Source organism: Temnothorax curvispinosus, unplaced genomic scaffold (genome assembly GCF_003070985.1).
Source record: "Temnothorax curvispinosus isolate PA1 unplaced genomic scaffold, ASM307098v1 QBEX01013889.1, whole genome shotgun sequence".
In the NCBI taxonomy this organism is placed as follows: domain Eukaryota; kingdom Metazoa; phylum Arthropoda; class Insecta; order Hymenoptera; family Formicidae; genus Temnothorax; species Temnothorax curvispinosus.
The window spans coordinates 2,245-18,195 of NW_020223669.1; the positions used below are offsets into that span (position 1 = coordinate 2,245).

At 33.1% G+C, this 15,951-nt stretch overlaps 1 protein-coding gene across 1 annotated transcript; it reads left to right on the forward strand.

The window, feature by feature from the left end:
- Positions 1-220: 220 nt before the first annotated feature.
- Positions 221-10,180, forward strand: LOC112464093 (sodium/calcium exchanger 1-like; the record flags this gene model as incomplete). The annotated part of the gene is made up of 4 exons (XM_025030886.1): positions 221-458; positions 4,762-4,933; positions 6,211-6,514; positions 7,417-10,180. Coding segments are annotated over 3 exons (615 nt in total), but the record flags the coding sequence as incomplete, so codon positions are not given.
- Between the last annotated feature and the right edge of the window lie 5,771 nt (positions 10,181-15,951).

Genomic DNA, 15,951 nt, shown 5'->3' on the forward strand with positions numbered 1-15,951 from the left:
CAGCTCTTTGGTACTATTACACAATGTTTTTCTATTAGTCCCCAAAATATCACCAAAATTTTAATAACTAATCCATTAATTAAAATAAATTTCAATATTAATTTTGAAGTTATATTTTAATTAATTTTTTATAGCCATTTGTTACGAGATGTATTTTATATATGTATTTCTTTATTTCTTCTATTTTATTTACAAACAAAAATACGCGCGTACAATATTTATATTATCTGATAATCCAGTCTTAAAAATCTCTTTGTTGTACTTTCGCAAAACTAAGGGAAACATTTTTAAAATTTCAGATATCGCCGGTGGTTATTTGTGCTTTATCGTCAGCATTCTAGGGATCGGCGTTGTTACGGCGATAATCGGCGACATTGCCTCGTATTTCGGTTGCACTTTGGGTATCAAGGACTCTGTCACCGCGATTGTTTTTGTCGCCCTCGGTACCAGCATTCCTGGTAAGTATCCAAAAACGGGGGACAATTAATGTATTGGGAAAGAGGGTAATATTGAGTGAGAGAATAGAATTAGAAAAGCGATTAACATGTCTCCTACATTAGTTTATTTTTGTATTTCGCATTGATCGCGTTCCACTTATGACGTTCTGCTATATCACGGCAGGCTTTTAGGATTAAGCGAGGAGAGTAATGATAATTTATTGCACTTAGTCTTTGTGTCCAGGAATAATGGCTGCCGATGGCCTATGATCTTTCGTATACCGGGTGGAAGTTTTAATACGTGCCGCCATAAACTCGAATTGAATACACTATCTTCGTTTATCCAGCATACAAGGAATTGCTTTTGTAAAATTACATTGTTAAAATTACAGTATTGTAAATGTGTCACGAAATTTATTGCAATGCGTCATAAAATTTAAGTAGCAACAGAAGATCCTTTTTCTTCGCCAGTGAGTAATAAAATAAACAAAATCCTTTACTTGCTTAAAAGCTTGTGCTTTTTAAATAAAGACTGCCAGTTCGGTCGAAGTAAAGGATTTTGTTTATTAAAGTAGCAACATTAAAATGTTCACCTTAGAAGACTTATGGCAACGTTGAAGTACAATATATTTATGTTAAAGAGATTATATACATACAGGAGGCCAGAAAATACACCAATCTTCTCTGCCCTCCTCTGAAATAAGGGGAATTAAATTTGATATACGGGGGGCGAGAAAATGATATATTACGGAACTTTATTCCATTTTTTTAAATATTCTACACTCCTAATGTTACTGTAACCGTGTTGGAATTTTCAATTTTTTTTGTTTGTATAAAACTCCTTCGCATTACATTGTACTTTACGAGATTGTATTTCGTTGTTGTATTCAAATTAATATGTTTTATGTTAGACTTTTTTTAATACTTCAGATTCCACAAGATTTCATTTATTTTTGAACAAAAAATAAAGAGATAACTTTATTAAAAAATTCAGTTTTTAATAGTCTAATTGGTTGAAAGTTATTTATGTTTTATTGCATCAATAATTTTTTGGAAAAATCTGACAATGAGTATACACGTACATATTTACAAATTAGTAATATAAAAAATCTTCAGGAACAATTACGACCTGACCTTTTCTTTTGCTATTTTTATACGAAATTCACGACGAAGGCATTTAATAAATCACTTGAGTATAGGCGTTATCAAAAGCTATTAAAAGCGTAACGACAGCGGCGTCATTTCGAGTTTCTGGGTCAATATAGGTTACATTCCATCAAATTTACATCTAAAACAACGATTCGAAATTGATTATCCCGAATATGTTCATAAAATCTTAATGTTTAGTGAATACAGTTACTCCATTTTGATGCGAAAAAAACTTACTAACTACGGTGATTTTAATTATTATTTTAACTTGCATAAAGAGTAAAAATATTCTAGTGTTTCTTTTTCACGAATTTATGTTCTTTCAAATTTAAGTTTTAGCCAAAACATCAGTGGAAATATGTAGCATAATTTTATTTTTATTATAACATGCGTTTATTTTTATTATACGCGGAATATAATTCCTTTATCAAAAACAACTGAGAATACAAAAAAATTTAATTAACATATAACTTATAGATATTATTTTATATTCTAACATTTTAAGAAACTAATACGTTTCAGAAACATTTTTTTTATATTTTTGTTTAATTATTGTAAAATTTCTTATAAGAATCATTGATTCTCTAATTTTCGTTATTACAGTCGTTGCTTTATATTACGATATCAATATAAATGTTTTCATACTTTTTCTTTTAAAAATATAATACAAATAATATTTTATATCATCACGGCTTTTTAAATTACATAAAAGAATACGCAATTCGAAATTATATTTGTCTTAAAAATACTGGCCCAGTCGCCACATCGACCGAATATTGACGAGATCTGCATAATGCACGGTTTCTTGGCTGGATTACTTAAAGGCCACTGTGCTCTCCTTCTGTGTCTCTTCCCTCTTAGAAACTTTACAAGAAACTTTCTTCTCCCAGGACCTCATCAATATTTATGCCGGAGGGTACCTCCGATGTCCCAAAGTACCGTTCACCGAGATCGGTTAGCCTATCTTTCTCTCCGTATCACCGGCAAAAAACCAAGAAAGGATTTATTTAGAATACTTATAAGGTGTCCCAGAATTTCACAGAACATGGTATCAAAATACATTCTGTATCGCGTTAAATCGCGCGTAGCAAAGTAGCAATGCAAACCGCAAATCTGTACGAAGCCCGTATACGTCAAATTAATATTATATATATAAATATATATGTATATATCATTTCATTTAAACCTTTAAAAATTTATTTATTATTATTTTACTACTGGATAATGTCTTCGATATTTTGTTAATGCTGTTGAATATGAAATCTATAACTTAATAATCATTGTCCAATTGAAAAAAAGAAATTGTACAAATATCTACACTTATTGGCCATTGTCACGAATTCTACTTGTTTGAAGGTAGACTTGTGTGAAGGAGTTTGTTTGTTGATAGATATTATATAACAGTTTGTAAGGTTTATAAATATTAATTAATAATTAAGCGTAACTATTTTACTCATTAATTACTAAAATAATCATTAAGATAATTAATTACTGTTTCATGCTAATGCGAGACAAGATATCATTCACGGTGGATAAATTACTGAGCGTTACTACTGCTGTGACAGCCAGTAGTAAATACCAAAAGCATGCGTAACGTTAGGTATGCTGAGCACAAGCTTAGCATAAACAATCATCCTCGCTAATTCGGAGTAATTAATTAGTGTATTGTCGGTACATACAATTGTAGAGAATAGTAGTGACGCAAAGTGAATAGAAGATGAGACATTACAGAGAATGCGTCTTACCGAGCACGTGCTTCGTTGTGACATACGAATAAATATAACCTTTATAGCAGGCGTGTTTCATCAAAATCTCACTTGTCTCAATTAGTATAATTTTCAAGAAAATATTTTCTCAAACGTACATTTTTCCAACAAGTCTCTGAAGAATTTTCACCCACATCTGTGCCGATATATTAGATAATTTTGGAAACTGTCGTATTTACGCCGCGCGCGTATTTGGAGCGTACGTTTTTACCACGTTATTATTAAACACACATACGTGCTTTCACATATGTGCTCCGCATTACGGGATTTTCTTACCCTTGCTGTAACAACAACGACGTACAGCTCACCCTCTCGCGCTCAACTCCACGACCGAACTTACGCGCCTGCCATAAACTGCAGCAAACTGGTACAAGCCGCGTATGTACCAAGCAAACCGTTACCGCAAATCGCGTCCTGCAGCTCAACGGCTTTAAGTGCGGTTGACGATTTTTGATTCCCGACAGAATGCGTGCTAAAAACCTACTTTGTTACTTGCGTGGGTCATATACATGCGACGCTGGCGTGAAATATAGTTTTATCTCTACATAACACCGCGAATGAAGCATTAAACTTGCGGAAGCATAAAAAAGGATAACGGCTAAATAAACCTTGGGCTCGCGGACCTTGACCGCTCGGCGAGGAAATGTACTTTTAAGAATGGACTGAAAGAAAAATATGAAAAATATTTTGATTTAACTGTTAATGTATCGTTGATAATAATTCGACTCAAAGAAGAGCCAAAACATGCGTATAATTACGTATTCTGTTGGTTAAAGATTGATATAACGTTAACTTAACGCACTATCAACCGTGTTATACCCTCAAAGCCTTTTTTACTTGTTACTTCTTGAAAAACACAACATTGTGACTGTTAAAATTGTATACTTATTATTTATATAATTTTTAGGAAACTATAATAGATTTTCAATTTCTTTATATCTCCATATACGTAAAATATTTACCATCGCGTATCTCTCTTTTATCCTACATACTGAAAATGTACTAAAAAAGGTATCAAACCTTTTCACAAAAAATAGTGCAAAGTCCGCGATATAAAATTTGAAGCACATGATTTATTTTTCATTATTTCTTCATTAAAAAAATCACTCTTTTTTATATATGTACTACCAGTTAGGAAATATCTTATAAATAATTCACCAATTATTTTATTAAAAATGAAAATAAATTACGCAAATAATCTGAAAAAACGTTAAGAAAAAGGAAATGTACCTCTATAGAAACATCCGAAATATTTTAAGCATTTCAAAAAATATTTTATATATGTTATATATTATGATATAGTTATGTTCAAATATAACAATATTCTAACAAATCTTGTTGTTCGTGCATGCACTGATAGTCCCGTGCACGTTGCTCATTAGAATAACAAAGACTCGGAATTATTTCAGACACGTTCGCGAGCAAAGTGGCCGCTTGCCAGGACAAGTATGCTGACGCGAGTGTGGGCAATGTGACTGGAAGTAACGCGGTAAACGTCTTCCTGGGAATCGGCGTCGCGTGGAGTATCGCCGCCATTTACCGTGCTTGCCACAACGAAGAGTTCCTCGTCAAACCTGGCAAGTAAGTAATAAAAGCAATTACGAACATTCAGTGTCATAAAAATGCAAAATTTACTAAACACTTGCATTCAAATCCAAGGCATGAGGATTTTCACCATTTAAAACGCATGTTTTTCCTAAAGCACTTTCTGATACAACAGATAATAAAAAAATTATTCTTTATTATATTATATATTAATTCTTCATTATGTATTAATGCATAAAATTTGGTGCATGGATCTGTGGAGATATTACTGAACATTTATTTCTCGTTAATTCTGTAATGAAAATTTGTATACGCGTATGTATGGAGATGCGTGTATTTATATTGCTTAAGTTAACAATAAAATTGGTTCTCAATTAGTAAGTTATAATCCGCGAGCGCGTTTTCGGCACACGGCTAGTTTGAGATCGTCGAAATCGGATATGGCGCGATGACACGGAACGAGATAACGTTACGTCAGATTAGGTAAAGCGTGACCTCGATAACCAACCATCATTCCCCATTTACGATCTCATTCGTGAAACTATTTCTAAGATATTTGATCGAAGCACTCGGCGACGGCAACTTGGCTGACATCGCCCTCGCGAGACGACGACAGTTAACGCGACTGCCATTGTTCCGCTCGACGAAATTGCCATTAGTGAAATTTCGAAGAACCCGAGAGATAGACCGTTTATCCACATCAATAGACACTCCACGTGATATCGAAACGATCGGCACTGCCCCAAAATTCGTATAATACTATTAGCACGGAGAGAATGGCTTTCTACTTTTTTAAACATTTTGTACGCACTCGTTGTGAAAAACAATACTGTTGTTAAAATATTAAATACCTGTTAAAAAGTATCTATTTCATGGCGTACAATTTTTTACGCCACGACGCTGACACCGTATCCTATTTCACGAGGATTTCGACGAGTCGACCACTGGAGTGTTGTACGCGGCTTTGTATCGCATGCTATTGGGCATTTTGTAACAAGAACATGATACAGTACCGTGTTGCATCATGTATACTTGTTGAAACGATTGAAATTCTAGGCTCAGTTTCTGAGAGTGCATTATACAGAGACGTTGTAGAGAGTGGAATTACAGAGCAGAGAGTGCATTACAGTTCTCTATTTTTAGATTAATAAGCAAGACAGAGATTTGAGTGATCTTCGTAAAAGAGTTGAACGCTCGATTTCTTGGTCGCTCACTCGAATCGCGTCTCTCTATGCAAAAATCCCGAATAAAATTTTACTGTCGCTTCCATCGCCCAACTACGCATCCGAATGACTTTCTTTCATGAAACGCAGCCTGGCCTTCTCCGTCACCCTGTTCTGCAGCGAGGCTTGCTTCGTGATCCTGGTGCTGCTGGTGAGACGAGTGAAGTCGATCGGCGGTGAATTAGGCGGGCCTTTTATACCGAAGGTCATCACGTCCGTGTTCCTGTTCTCCCTCTGGCTGCTCTACCTCATCATGTCCACCCTTGAGGCCTACGGCGTGATCCAGGGTTTCTAAACCAAGGCCAATATGACGCCACATTACGTCGGCCTATCCACTGCTTATATCTTAGCTCTGGCGTCCGCCAAGGCACGTGCTCAACGAAACTATTAACCGGTGAGTAGCGGAAGATCTCTAATTTTTTAAACGTATTGCAGTTCGACTATTTGCAGTATACGTCAACATCATCCTGCTGTGTCATTTTTGGAAATTTAAAATTCACATTATCACATCTTGGGAATGTTATTTCGCTTTTACATGAATTTAATTACATTAATTAATTAATAATATTAATAATTAATTAATATTGAAAACTTATCACGGAAATGTTTCAAATTAAGATTAATTATAGTGAATTATTACTATTACAGACTTTTCATGTTCAATTTCGCACAACATCATCGACATTCAAGCTTCATGAATGTCACGCAAATTAAAAAGATGCTTATGTTTACTTACATTATTATTTTACAATTTAAATATTTTCTTTCTTTAAGTTCTTGAATGAGTCCAAAAGTTCTAGCCTTTTTCAAGAGATACCGTCTAGCAGTTTGTAATTACTGTAAAATATGCCTATGCATTTATATAAGGTTGAGAAGATTAGCTGTCAAATGAGGATAAGAGTCTGATTCGATTATACTTTCATTATGAAAAGAGGACTCAGCAATTACATTTCTTCATTTTTTTATGACTACCAATCTTTTATGATGGAGCTATATGAATATTATCCAGAACGTTATACCTATAACAAAAGATTATAGAAGCAGAATTAGATGATTAAGTCGAACGTTTTGTTTATAAAAGAAATTAATTAAATATTAATTAAATAAATTAATAACCTTCTGATAAAGATGCAAGAATTTTTGCGCTCATCCGATACTTAATCCGTGTTTCTATCTTCCATTTCCATTCAATAATTATTATTCATTCCTAATTCATTATTTTTATTATATTTTAATCTGAGTAAATATGTCTTTTTTTAGCGTTGTCTTTTAAGCGATCCTCGATTTTGATTGCAGGACACAGATGCGGTATCGGGACGATACGATTTCGCGAAGAACGAACTCTAATTGTGCCGGGAACTCATATAAGTTCATCCTCTGAGACGATTAACAACGAACATGTTCGCGTGACGTACTAAATGAATATGTGTATGTATGTGTATGCATGTATAGGTATCTGAGAATATGGGTGTGCTTGCGAGTGTGTCCAGGAAAAGAGAAGAAAGCGAATCGATGGAAGGAAGGACAAACGAAGAAGGGGGGAAAAACTGAGAAGAGAAGTGCGTGCGAGAGAAAAAGTGTGAGCTTGCCTTAAAATAATTCAAAGGGAGAAAGAAGTAAGCGCGTTCTAGTCATGCCATTTCCCCGTAAAAAAGATTTGGCTGTTATCAAAAAAAAAAAAGAAAGAAAAGAAGAAAAAAGAAAAGAAAAAGGAGAGAAAAGATAAAAGCTATAGATAGTATACGTATGTACTGATCAGATCGCGGGTACACACACATATGTGTACATACTGTATTTATTTAATTCTAAGAAATACACAGGTTTCTATTTAATTGGTAATTGGTGGTAATTGGTAATTGATAATTGGTGGTAATTTAGTAGCGGATTGTAATGCAATTCTTTTTTCGTTTCGCCGGAAAACAACGTCGGTAATTTTATATACGCGTATGTATTACCGAACGATACTTATTACTTTTATCGAGAGAATCTTTGATGTCGGATCGACTGTCGCGAGAGGATCTTAGCAGGAAGGAGAAAAAAGTGCGCAAGCACCTGAGCAGAAATGAGCGAAAAACCGTTGACACTTGTTGTGCAGTATACCAGCCGTCATGTGTTTCATTCATTGCCGTTTTATAAATTTTAAAAAATTTATTTCCGATATTTTACACCAGGAATTATGAAATTACTAGGGTTCGCTAGAAAAAACGTTTTCCTTTATTGTATAATCTCTCTTTAGTGTAATATATTTATTTTATATATATTAGATTTATACTATACGATTTCAACGAAACCAGAATAAAACCGTGCAACGTGCATCCAAAAGTTCGAAAAGAAAACTGCGATCGATCGGACATTGCATGACTGCGTCGAGTTGGTAATAGAATTGGAAAACATAGTGCATTTTTATCATTGCAATAATTACATAGCTAAAACGTGCATGATGACCACACGCTTATGAACTAGTCAAGTTTACTACTTTGACGCAACTGATAACTTTGGTTGCTACTGATGAGGGTTGCCGGACAAATCTTTTTATCTCCGCGTCTTTTTCAGATCTAGATAGTCGTTACCGCGTTATGAAATAGATAAATTGACGAATAATACAAATTAATAGGGATTTATTCTAAAGTGGCGTTGATGATTGCATTTTTAATAAAATTTTTTATCGGAAAGTTTCTTTTTTGATACAAATGCAATATATAGCAAAAGTTGACAAATAATTTAAATTTTAAATTGGAGATAAGACATGGCACATTGCTAATGAAATCTAGAATCTTAGGCAATCCTATTGACGATCGATAAACGTCTCTCAGCGCGTTTATTGTGAAATACATTTATATTTTCACGTTAGATTGAATTTTTATACATTTTTAGCGCCAACTTTTTCTCATTATGAATCAGCATTGGCAAAATTTGTTCAACGCGTGTTATTCAAAAATTGACGTAGATAGATAATTTATAGAATGTTTATAAATGAGTACTAATTACGTCGATTCACAGATCGTTTATCATCACAGCTATTGGTCAAACACTTCATCAATTTTCTCCATCGCGGATCATTGGCTCTTGAAAATTGCAGTAACAATTAAGGTGTGCTTAATTAGGTAGCATACTGTTCATTTAATCTCAAAGTAGAACAGTGTATTAGATCCCATGAAATTGCATAGTAAGTGACATTATTAATTTTCTAAGCATATAAACGTAGGAAATAAAATTTTTGCGACAGATTCTGTTCTTCGGTTTTGGAAACTTGAATAATACGTAAATTACGTACACATCAAAAGGAACGTGATAAAAAGACGTTTTAATAAAAGACCGAAGCATGTGTAATATTATAAAATTTTTTTTATTTGTGTGATTAATTTCGCATGAACGCTATTCGAGAGATTTTTCGAGATCGTCGTCAATCAGTGCAGCACAAATCGTTAGCAGACTGGTTAACCGTCTTACCAACAAGATCGCGTTATTGAATACCAGCAGAAACATATTTACCGTTAAGGGTAGTTATATGATAGATAGTGCGAGACAAACGCAAAATTATATTAGACTCACCTTCGCGAGTTGTATCGCGACCTTCGAACGTAAATTACATTTGCCTGAAAAGTTACAATGCGAAAAGTCAAAAGTCTTTTTTATGCACATTCTAATTTCAGAACACTTGAATTTTCGTCTAGGTGATTAATTTCGACATTTTTCTATAGATAAAAATACCAATATTTCGTTATAACGAACGTTTAGATGGAGAAGTGCGACTTTTCGCGGCTTGTTATTTTTGAAGAAGAAATGTAAAATGTCCTCAGCGAGTTTAAGAGTTTGACTATTGGTCCACACTGCCTTCGATCGAAGGTCGCACCTGACGCGAGGCAACGGTTATACAACAGTTATACGAAAACAGGCAGACTGTATCCCGATACACACACACACACACACACACACACACACACATTCGTTTAAACGGAATGATTCCCAATACGATATCGCTACAAAATTGCATTCTGAATTCGGAGTACGGAGTCAGCATATTGCGACCAGCATTGAATTTTACAATTTACCGTTGTTACAAGAATCTCAATATAATTATGGAGATTTTTAAAGTATGTCTAAATGGGGCGTCCGCGTTCTTAACGATGTTCTATGAACATATAAATGCAGGGAAATGATCAACATAATTTGAATATTATTGTTAGCATTTTATAACCAGGTTTTGTAACGTTAGAGGAAAGAAATTGTTTCCATTCCCTCCTCTATCCCTTGACAATTCACCACAAATTTACTTGTTGTTGATGATCTCGAGACGAAGATTACGAGGATGGAAATTACACGATGTCGATTTAAAGACATTACATCTGAACGAACCCCTTACGGGCTGCTACGCAGCACTCGTGTACAAAGTCACTACACCCTTGTGATTTGTTACTTACGAATATCAACCTAGCATAAAAGGGATGACTGCTGCTCAGTATTATGAAAGCGCGGAGATGTGAGCAATCAGACGTGCACACCCGTCGGGTCAGTTGCACTAATGATGATTGGTGTTAATCCTAGTTCTCGTACCCTGAGAGACTCTGCGTTATAAATATATGAGTAATCACGAAAGAAATAGAGCGAATCGTTACTTTCGGATTACTTAATTATTGTAAGCGTACTTCTGGCTCATTTGCTCGCGATAAGATTCTCTTATTCTCTCTTTCTGTCCCTCCTTTCATCCTCCTCCCTTCTCTTTTATGTCTTTTGCTTCCTCTCCTTCTATCTTCTCTTTTTTCTTTCCTTCTCTCTCTCTCTCTCTCTCTCTCTCTCCTTCCAGTCATATTGGATTATGACATCAAATAAAAGATTATATGTTGATTTTCTCGCAGTAGGTTATCGCACATAAATTGACATAACAACGTACTTATGTCGCGTGCCATATACACGTTACAAAAAACACATATTGCTCCGCAAACACCGTACGATTAATTGATGATATCGCTAATACGCTATGTTTAATGCGCTTACCTTATTTGTGCTTATTTATATTATACAGATTTTAAGCGATATTAACTTTTTTATGTTTACCAGATGCAAAATGAGATAATGACTTATTTTTATTCTATGAATTAGTATAAGTAGTTAGCCTCTCGCTTGTCGATTATTTATTCTCCAAGGTTGCTTTAGTAAACATAGACTGGAAAGAAAGCCATATTTATTTCGAGATATAATCCAAAAAAAGAATTTATATGATCTTTCAATTATGATATCATAACCCAACATGCCTAAACGTCCAACCGCCGATCTGTTAAAAAATTGACATTATTTAAAGAAAAACAGATTTTGTATTAATGAACTTGTGATTTTTATCCTGAAAAAATTGTTTTCGTTTGATCTGATATTTTAATATAGCTGATTGGCGTATTTTCGATGTCTACTGATACTAATTAAATAATTAATTAAATATTACATTCAAAATTGAAGATATTATAATACTGCTAAACTTCCATTAAAACGACGGTTTAATCTTATTATGTTAATCATATTTTCGCTCAATATTTTTTGCAGCAGTATGTTATATTAATTTATTTTTTATTATACAATATACGATTATTTGTACGTACTTATCATGCAAGAAAATTCTTTAACAAATGTTTAAATGTATAACAAATTATTGATGCGTGTGCGGCATATCAAAGTTTTTGAGGTGCCTAAGACAATGTTTATTACAAAAGTTACTCATACATTGTGCATACAAAAACACTTAAATCAACAAATTAAATGTAGTCGTCGAAGTAATATAATTTAAATGATTTTTAATTTATTATTTACAAACAACTGCATGATTTTTAAATAATTTTTTATATTAAGATTACAATTATAAGAATAATTCAGGATTATAATTCAAAAATTAAGATAAATAATTGATGTGGACCGCAACATCACCAGAGTATTTTGAAAAATATTTTTGTTGATTGTTCAATGGCGGCGTTAAATCTCGCAGTTTTCTAGCTTAATGCTATGAATTATTTTTTCTCATTTTTACGTAGACAATTGCAATAATACAAATAATTATTTTATGTAGTTTCCTAAATTTTATTGGAAAAGGACATTTAATAATTTCTAGCAGTTGAACCCAGAATTGACGCCGTCATAATTATTAAACAAATTCGGCTGCAACGTTTTCAATTTTGCTTTTAAAGATTTTATTTGCTATATCAATATTATGTTTGGCGATTTCAGTTTAATAAATCTTTTGAAATTGTTAACGAATGCTTTCTTTTTTATGTTCCTACTGCAAATTTCCCTTAAGTACTTTTATTATTCCTGTTGATTTAAATCGATGGTATTGTGGTTGAATTTATGTTAATCGATTAGATAAGAAAAAATGTTTTACGGTATTGTTTGAAATGTTCTGTTTGTAATGAATAAAACGTTCAAAACAAAGTTAAGTTCGCCGATTTTCAGCTTTAATATACAATTATAAAATTACATCTAAGATAAACCTTACAAATAATAAATATATATATATATATATATGTATAGAAAACGCAGTTAAAAGAAGAAGATTCTTAAAAGAAGAAGTAGGAATGTAGGAGAGAAAGAAAGGCAAATGAAAAAATGAGCAGGAGAAAGAGATAATATGTTTAATTTAGTTTCAAACAAAGATAATGAATTTAATGGCGCAAAAGAACTTACTCCGTCGTCTCAAAGTAAGTCAAACGTAGTTACATTAATTATAAAATTGTTTCAGTACGCTTAACTTATTCTTTACTGTGTGAGAAAAAAACTGACTGCTCTTGTTTTTGAATCTATCAAACACGGAATTAATCTAAAAAAAGAGAAATGTCTAACATAGCCACCTAGAAAAAAAAAAACAAACGCTTATAAAAGAAAATGAGGGAAACAGGCACATAGATATTTTATTAATCCGACAATTTGCGATGGTTGTATTATAAATATTTATGCGTACCAGTAGGACATGTACACAGAGGCACTCAATAGCAAAGCGTTCAAGTGATAAAATAATAAACGGGATTCCGAGCGTGTCACCGAACCTTCGTCGCTCGACTGCTCGACCGATCGAACGCTGTTCATGCGAGAAAGTTCCGGTTACGGCAGCCGTAATTAATCCATGAGTAATAAAGCTCGATGCAAAACGCGTGATTCGGATGACTAAGAGAGCATTCTGAATAATATGCGTCAGTAAAAACCGTCCGTTTTTTCTTGATCTATTTAAAGGTAGGTTGAAGAGTTTTACTGTTTTCGCAGTGATTGATCCCAGATAGAAATAAACCACCTCTTGTCTTGTTTTCTTAATCATGCATTACACGCTGGGCGAATTATGGCTGTGGTTATATACGTGATACAAATATCAAAAAGTGAAAATCGTCACGCGCGTTATTTTTGCAATAAATTCTCCGTTCAACGTTTGAACTTGATTTTTTTATTGCGCTCGAGCCGGGAGGCGATCAAAAGCAAGTGAAGATAATCGAGTGTAATCAAAAGTGCTACACGTACCTCAGCGTTCGTACGCATTGAAGCGTCGCCGACGAAGATTCACCTTGATGTGCGATCTCTCTATTTCCGTCTATTCCTCTAGCTTTCTACATATTCCTCTTGACTAACCGTTTATACGGTTTATATCTATATCTATTTACTCGATCTTTTCTCTTCTGCCATCTATTTCAATCCCCGCCTACTCCCCTGCTCTTCTTCAGTCCACTATTTTCAAATATTTACTCCGAAAGACACCCATTCATGTATTCGGATTTATTGCATTCTTGTCCCGAACTCCCTCAAAGGATTCAAAACAAGAATGCAATAAATCCGAATACACGAACTGTTAAATGTAAAACCTTAAAGCCTAAAGCAGACCTTTTACAACTTTGCTATTCTGAATTCTTGCTTTACCCAATTGTCTGTATCCATGTATTAACGATCTTCTTGCATAATTGTTAACAGTTTCTTTAATTATATAGTTTAGTTTAATGTTTAGACACGGATTTATACAGATTCGATGTGGTCAAAGTGTTTGAACAGTTTCGAAAAATATTTAAACAAATCAAAACGGTTTTCATGGAGAACAGAACCGATAATTGCATTGTTTGATTGATTTGTTTGAAGATTCGATTGTTCAAAAAATTCTATACGAAGGAAAATTCGAATAAAAATAACATTCGTTCGAAACAGGAAAAATTAGATTTTATATGTTTCTTTCTTGCAATATTAAATCTTATTTTATTTTAAATGGAGGTTTGAATATATATTTATCTTTAGGCCAGAAAGTTTCAAAGGATCTAACTAATAACCACACAATCGAGCTTAATTTTATAATAAACAGTCTTCAATTTTGTGTCGACAAATCATGGGCAAATCTGTCAAATTTTATTAATTTTGCAACGAATAGGGGACAACGAAATATAACTAAATTTATAAAATATCTGATTATTGTCAGAAAATCATGAAGTAAATATATCAAATAAAGATCAAATTAATCTTTCAATTTCTATATTTTAATTTCTGTATTTTATAAAAACTGTTTATTTTATAAAGCCTGTTTCCATTAATATAATTAAAAATAACATTCATTAATACATTTATCAACTCTTTCCCCTCAAATTTCATAAAAAATTGGATAAAATAATTTCTCAGTTTTAAATATTAAAATACCTTTAATTTTGACATAATTGCATTAAACGTTTATTGAGTAATATTGCTAACACTTGATAAATGCCATTGACTTAAATATCGACCCATAATTGAAATCCATTACGTATCTGCATTCTAGCATACTTTTCCCTTCGTAAATTTCCAATCTGGGCCGATTGATAATGGGTCGTACGTTTATTGCGCAATAGCGCGTGTAGGTCTGGTTTAGACGGGTTGAATTGTAGGTATCTAAAGTATGTTTGACACGCTTAAAGCCATTAAAAAGAATTCTCGGTGAAATTCCGATGTCACTCGTCGTTTCAAAATAGATGATTGAAATCGAATAGATTTCTTCGCTATAGATAAAGTACTCGAGAATTCGCAAAAACTGAACATATAAATATTTTACAAATGTTAAAGCTATGTCTCATTTAGAGAAAAGAATTTATGAAAATAATATTCTTTGGATTTTTTAATTATAAATGATTAAATATTAAATATCAAACTATGTGAATTAACCTTGCCGATCGCAAAGTTATTTATACGGACATATTGTGTGGTAGATCCGATAATTTTGACAATGCGACTTAACAATCGTTCCTAACTGTTTTCTTGCAGCAAGAAAAAGTGCAAAAATTATTCCAATAACCAATAGTTTTGGAACTAATTGTAAGAGCACGGTAAAAAACATGGAATTTTTATATATAAAGATGTTTTTGTTCTTTAAATTTAATTACAAATTAAAGTTAAAATTGTATAATTCCACGAAAAATGAAGTGATTTTCCTCAATTATTTCGGAGATTTACATGTATGTATATGTATACATTTACATAACGTAATTGGATAAACTATATTATGGTTTGCGTTATTTTCTCATGTAAACCACCAGGATTTTGCGGAATTACAGATAAGCGTTCGTATTAATTACTTTCAAACTTTCTATTAGTTACTACTTCCCCTTTTGCCGAGACAAAGAAGAGGGAAAAAGAGGAGAATGGGGATGGGATCTTGTTATTTACATTTACCACTTGATTACGTGGCCATGTTTAGAGCGAATAGGCGAGTAAAAAATATATCTTGTGTAGTCTCGCATGGTCATCCGTAAATGTAAATACTGACAGTGCAGCAAGAAGGAAAGTAATAATTAATAGAGAAAGTAACTTCGGAGGCCTGATTGTACATCAGTTTCCAATGCCTTATTCAAAACAGAA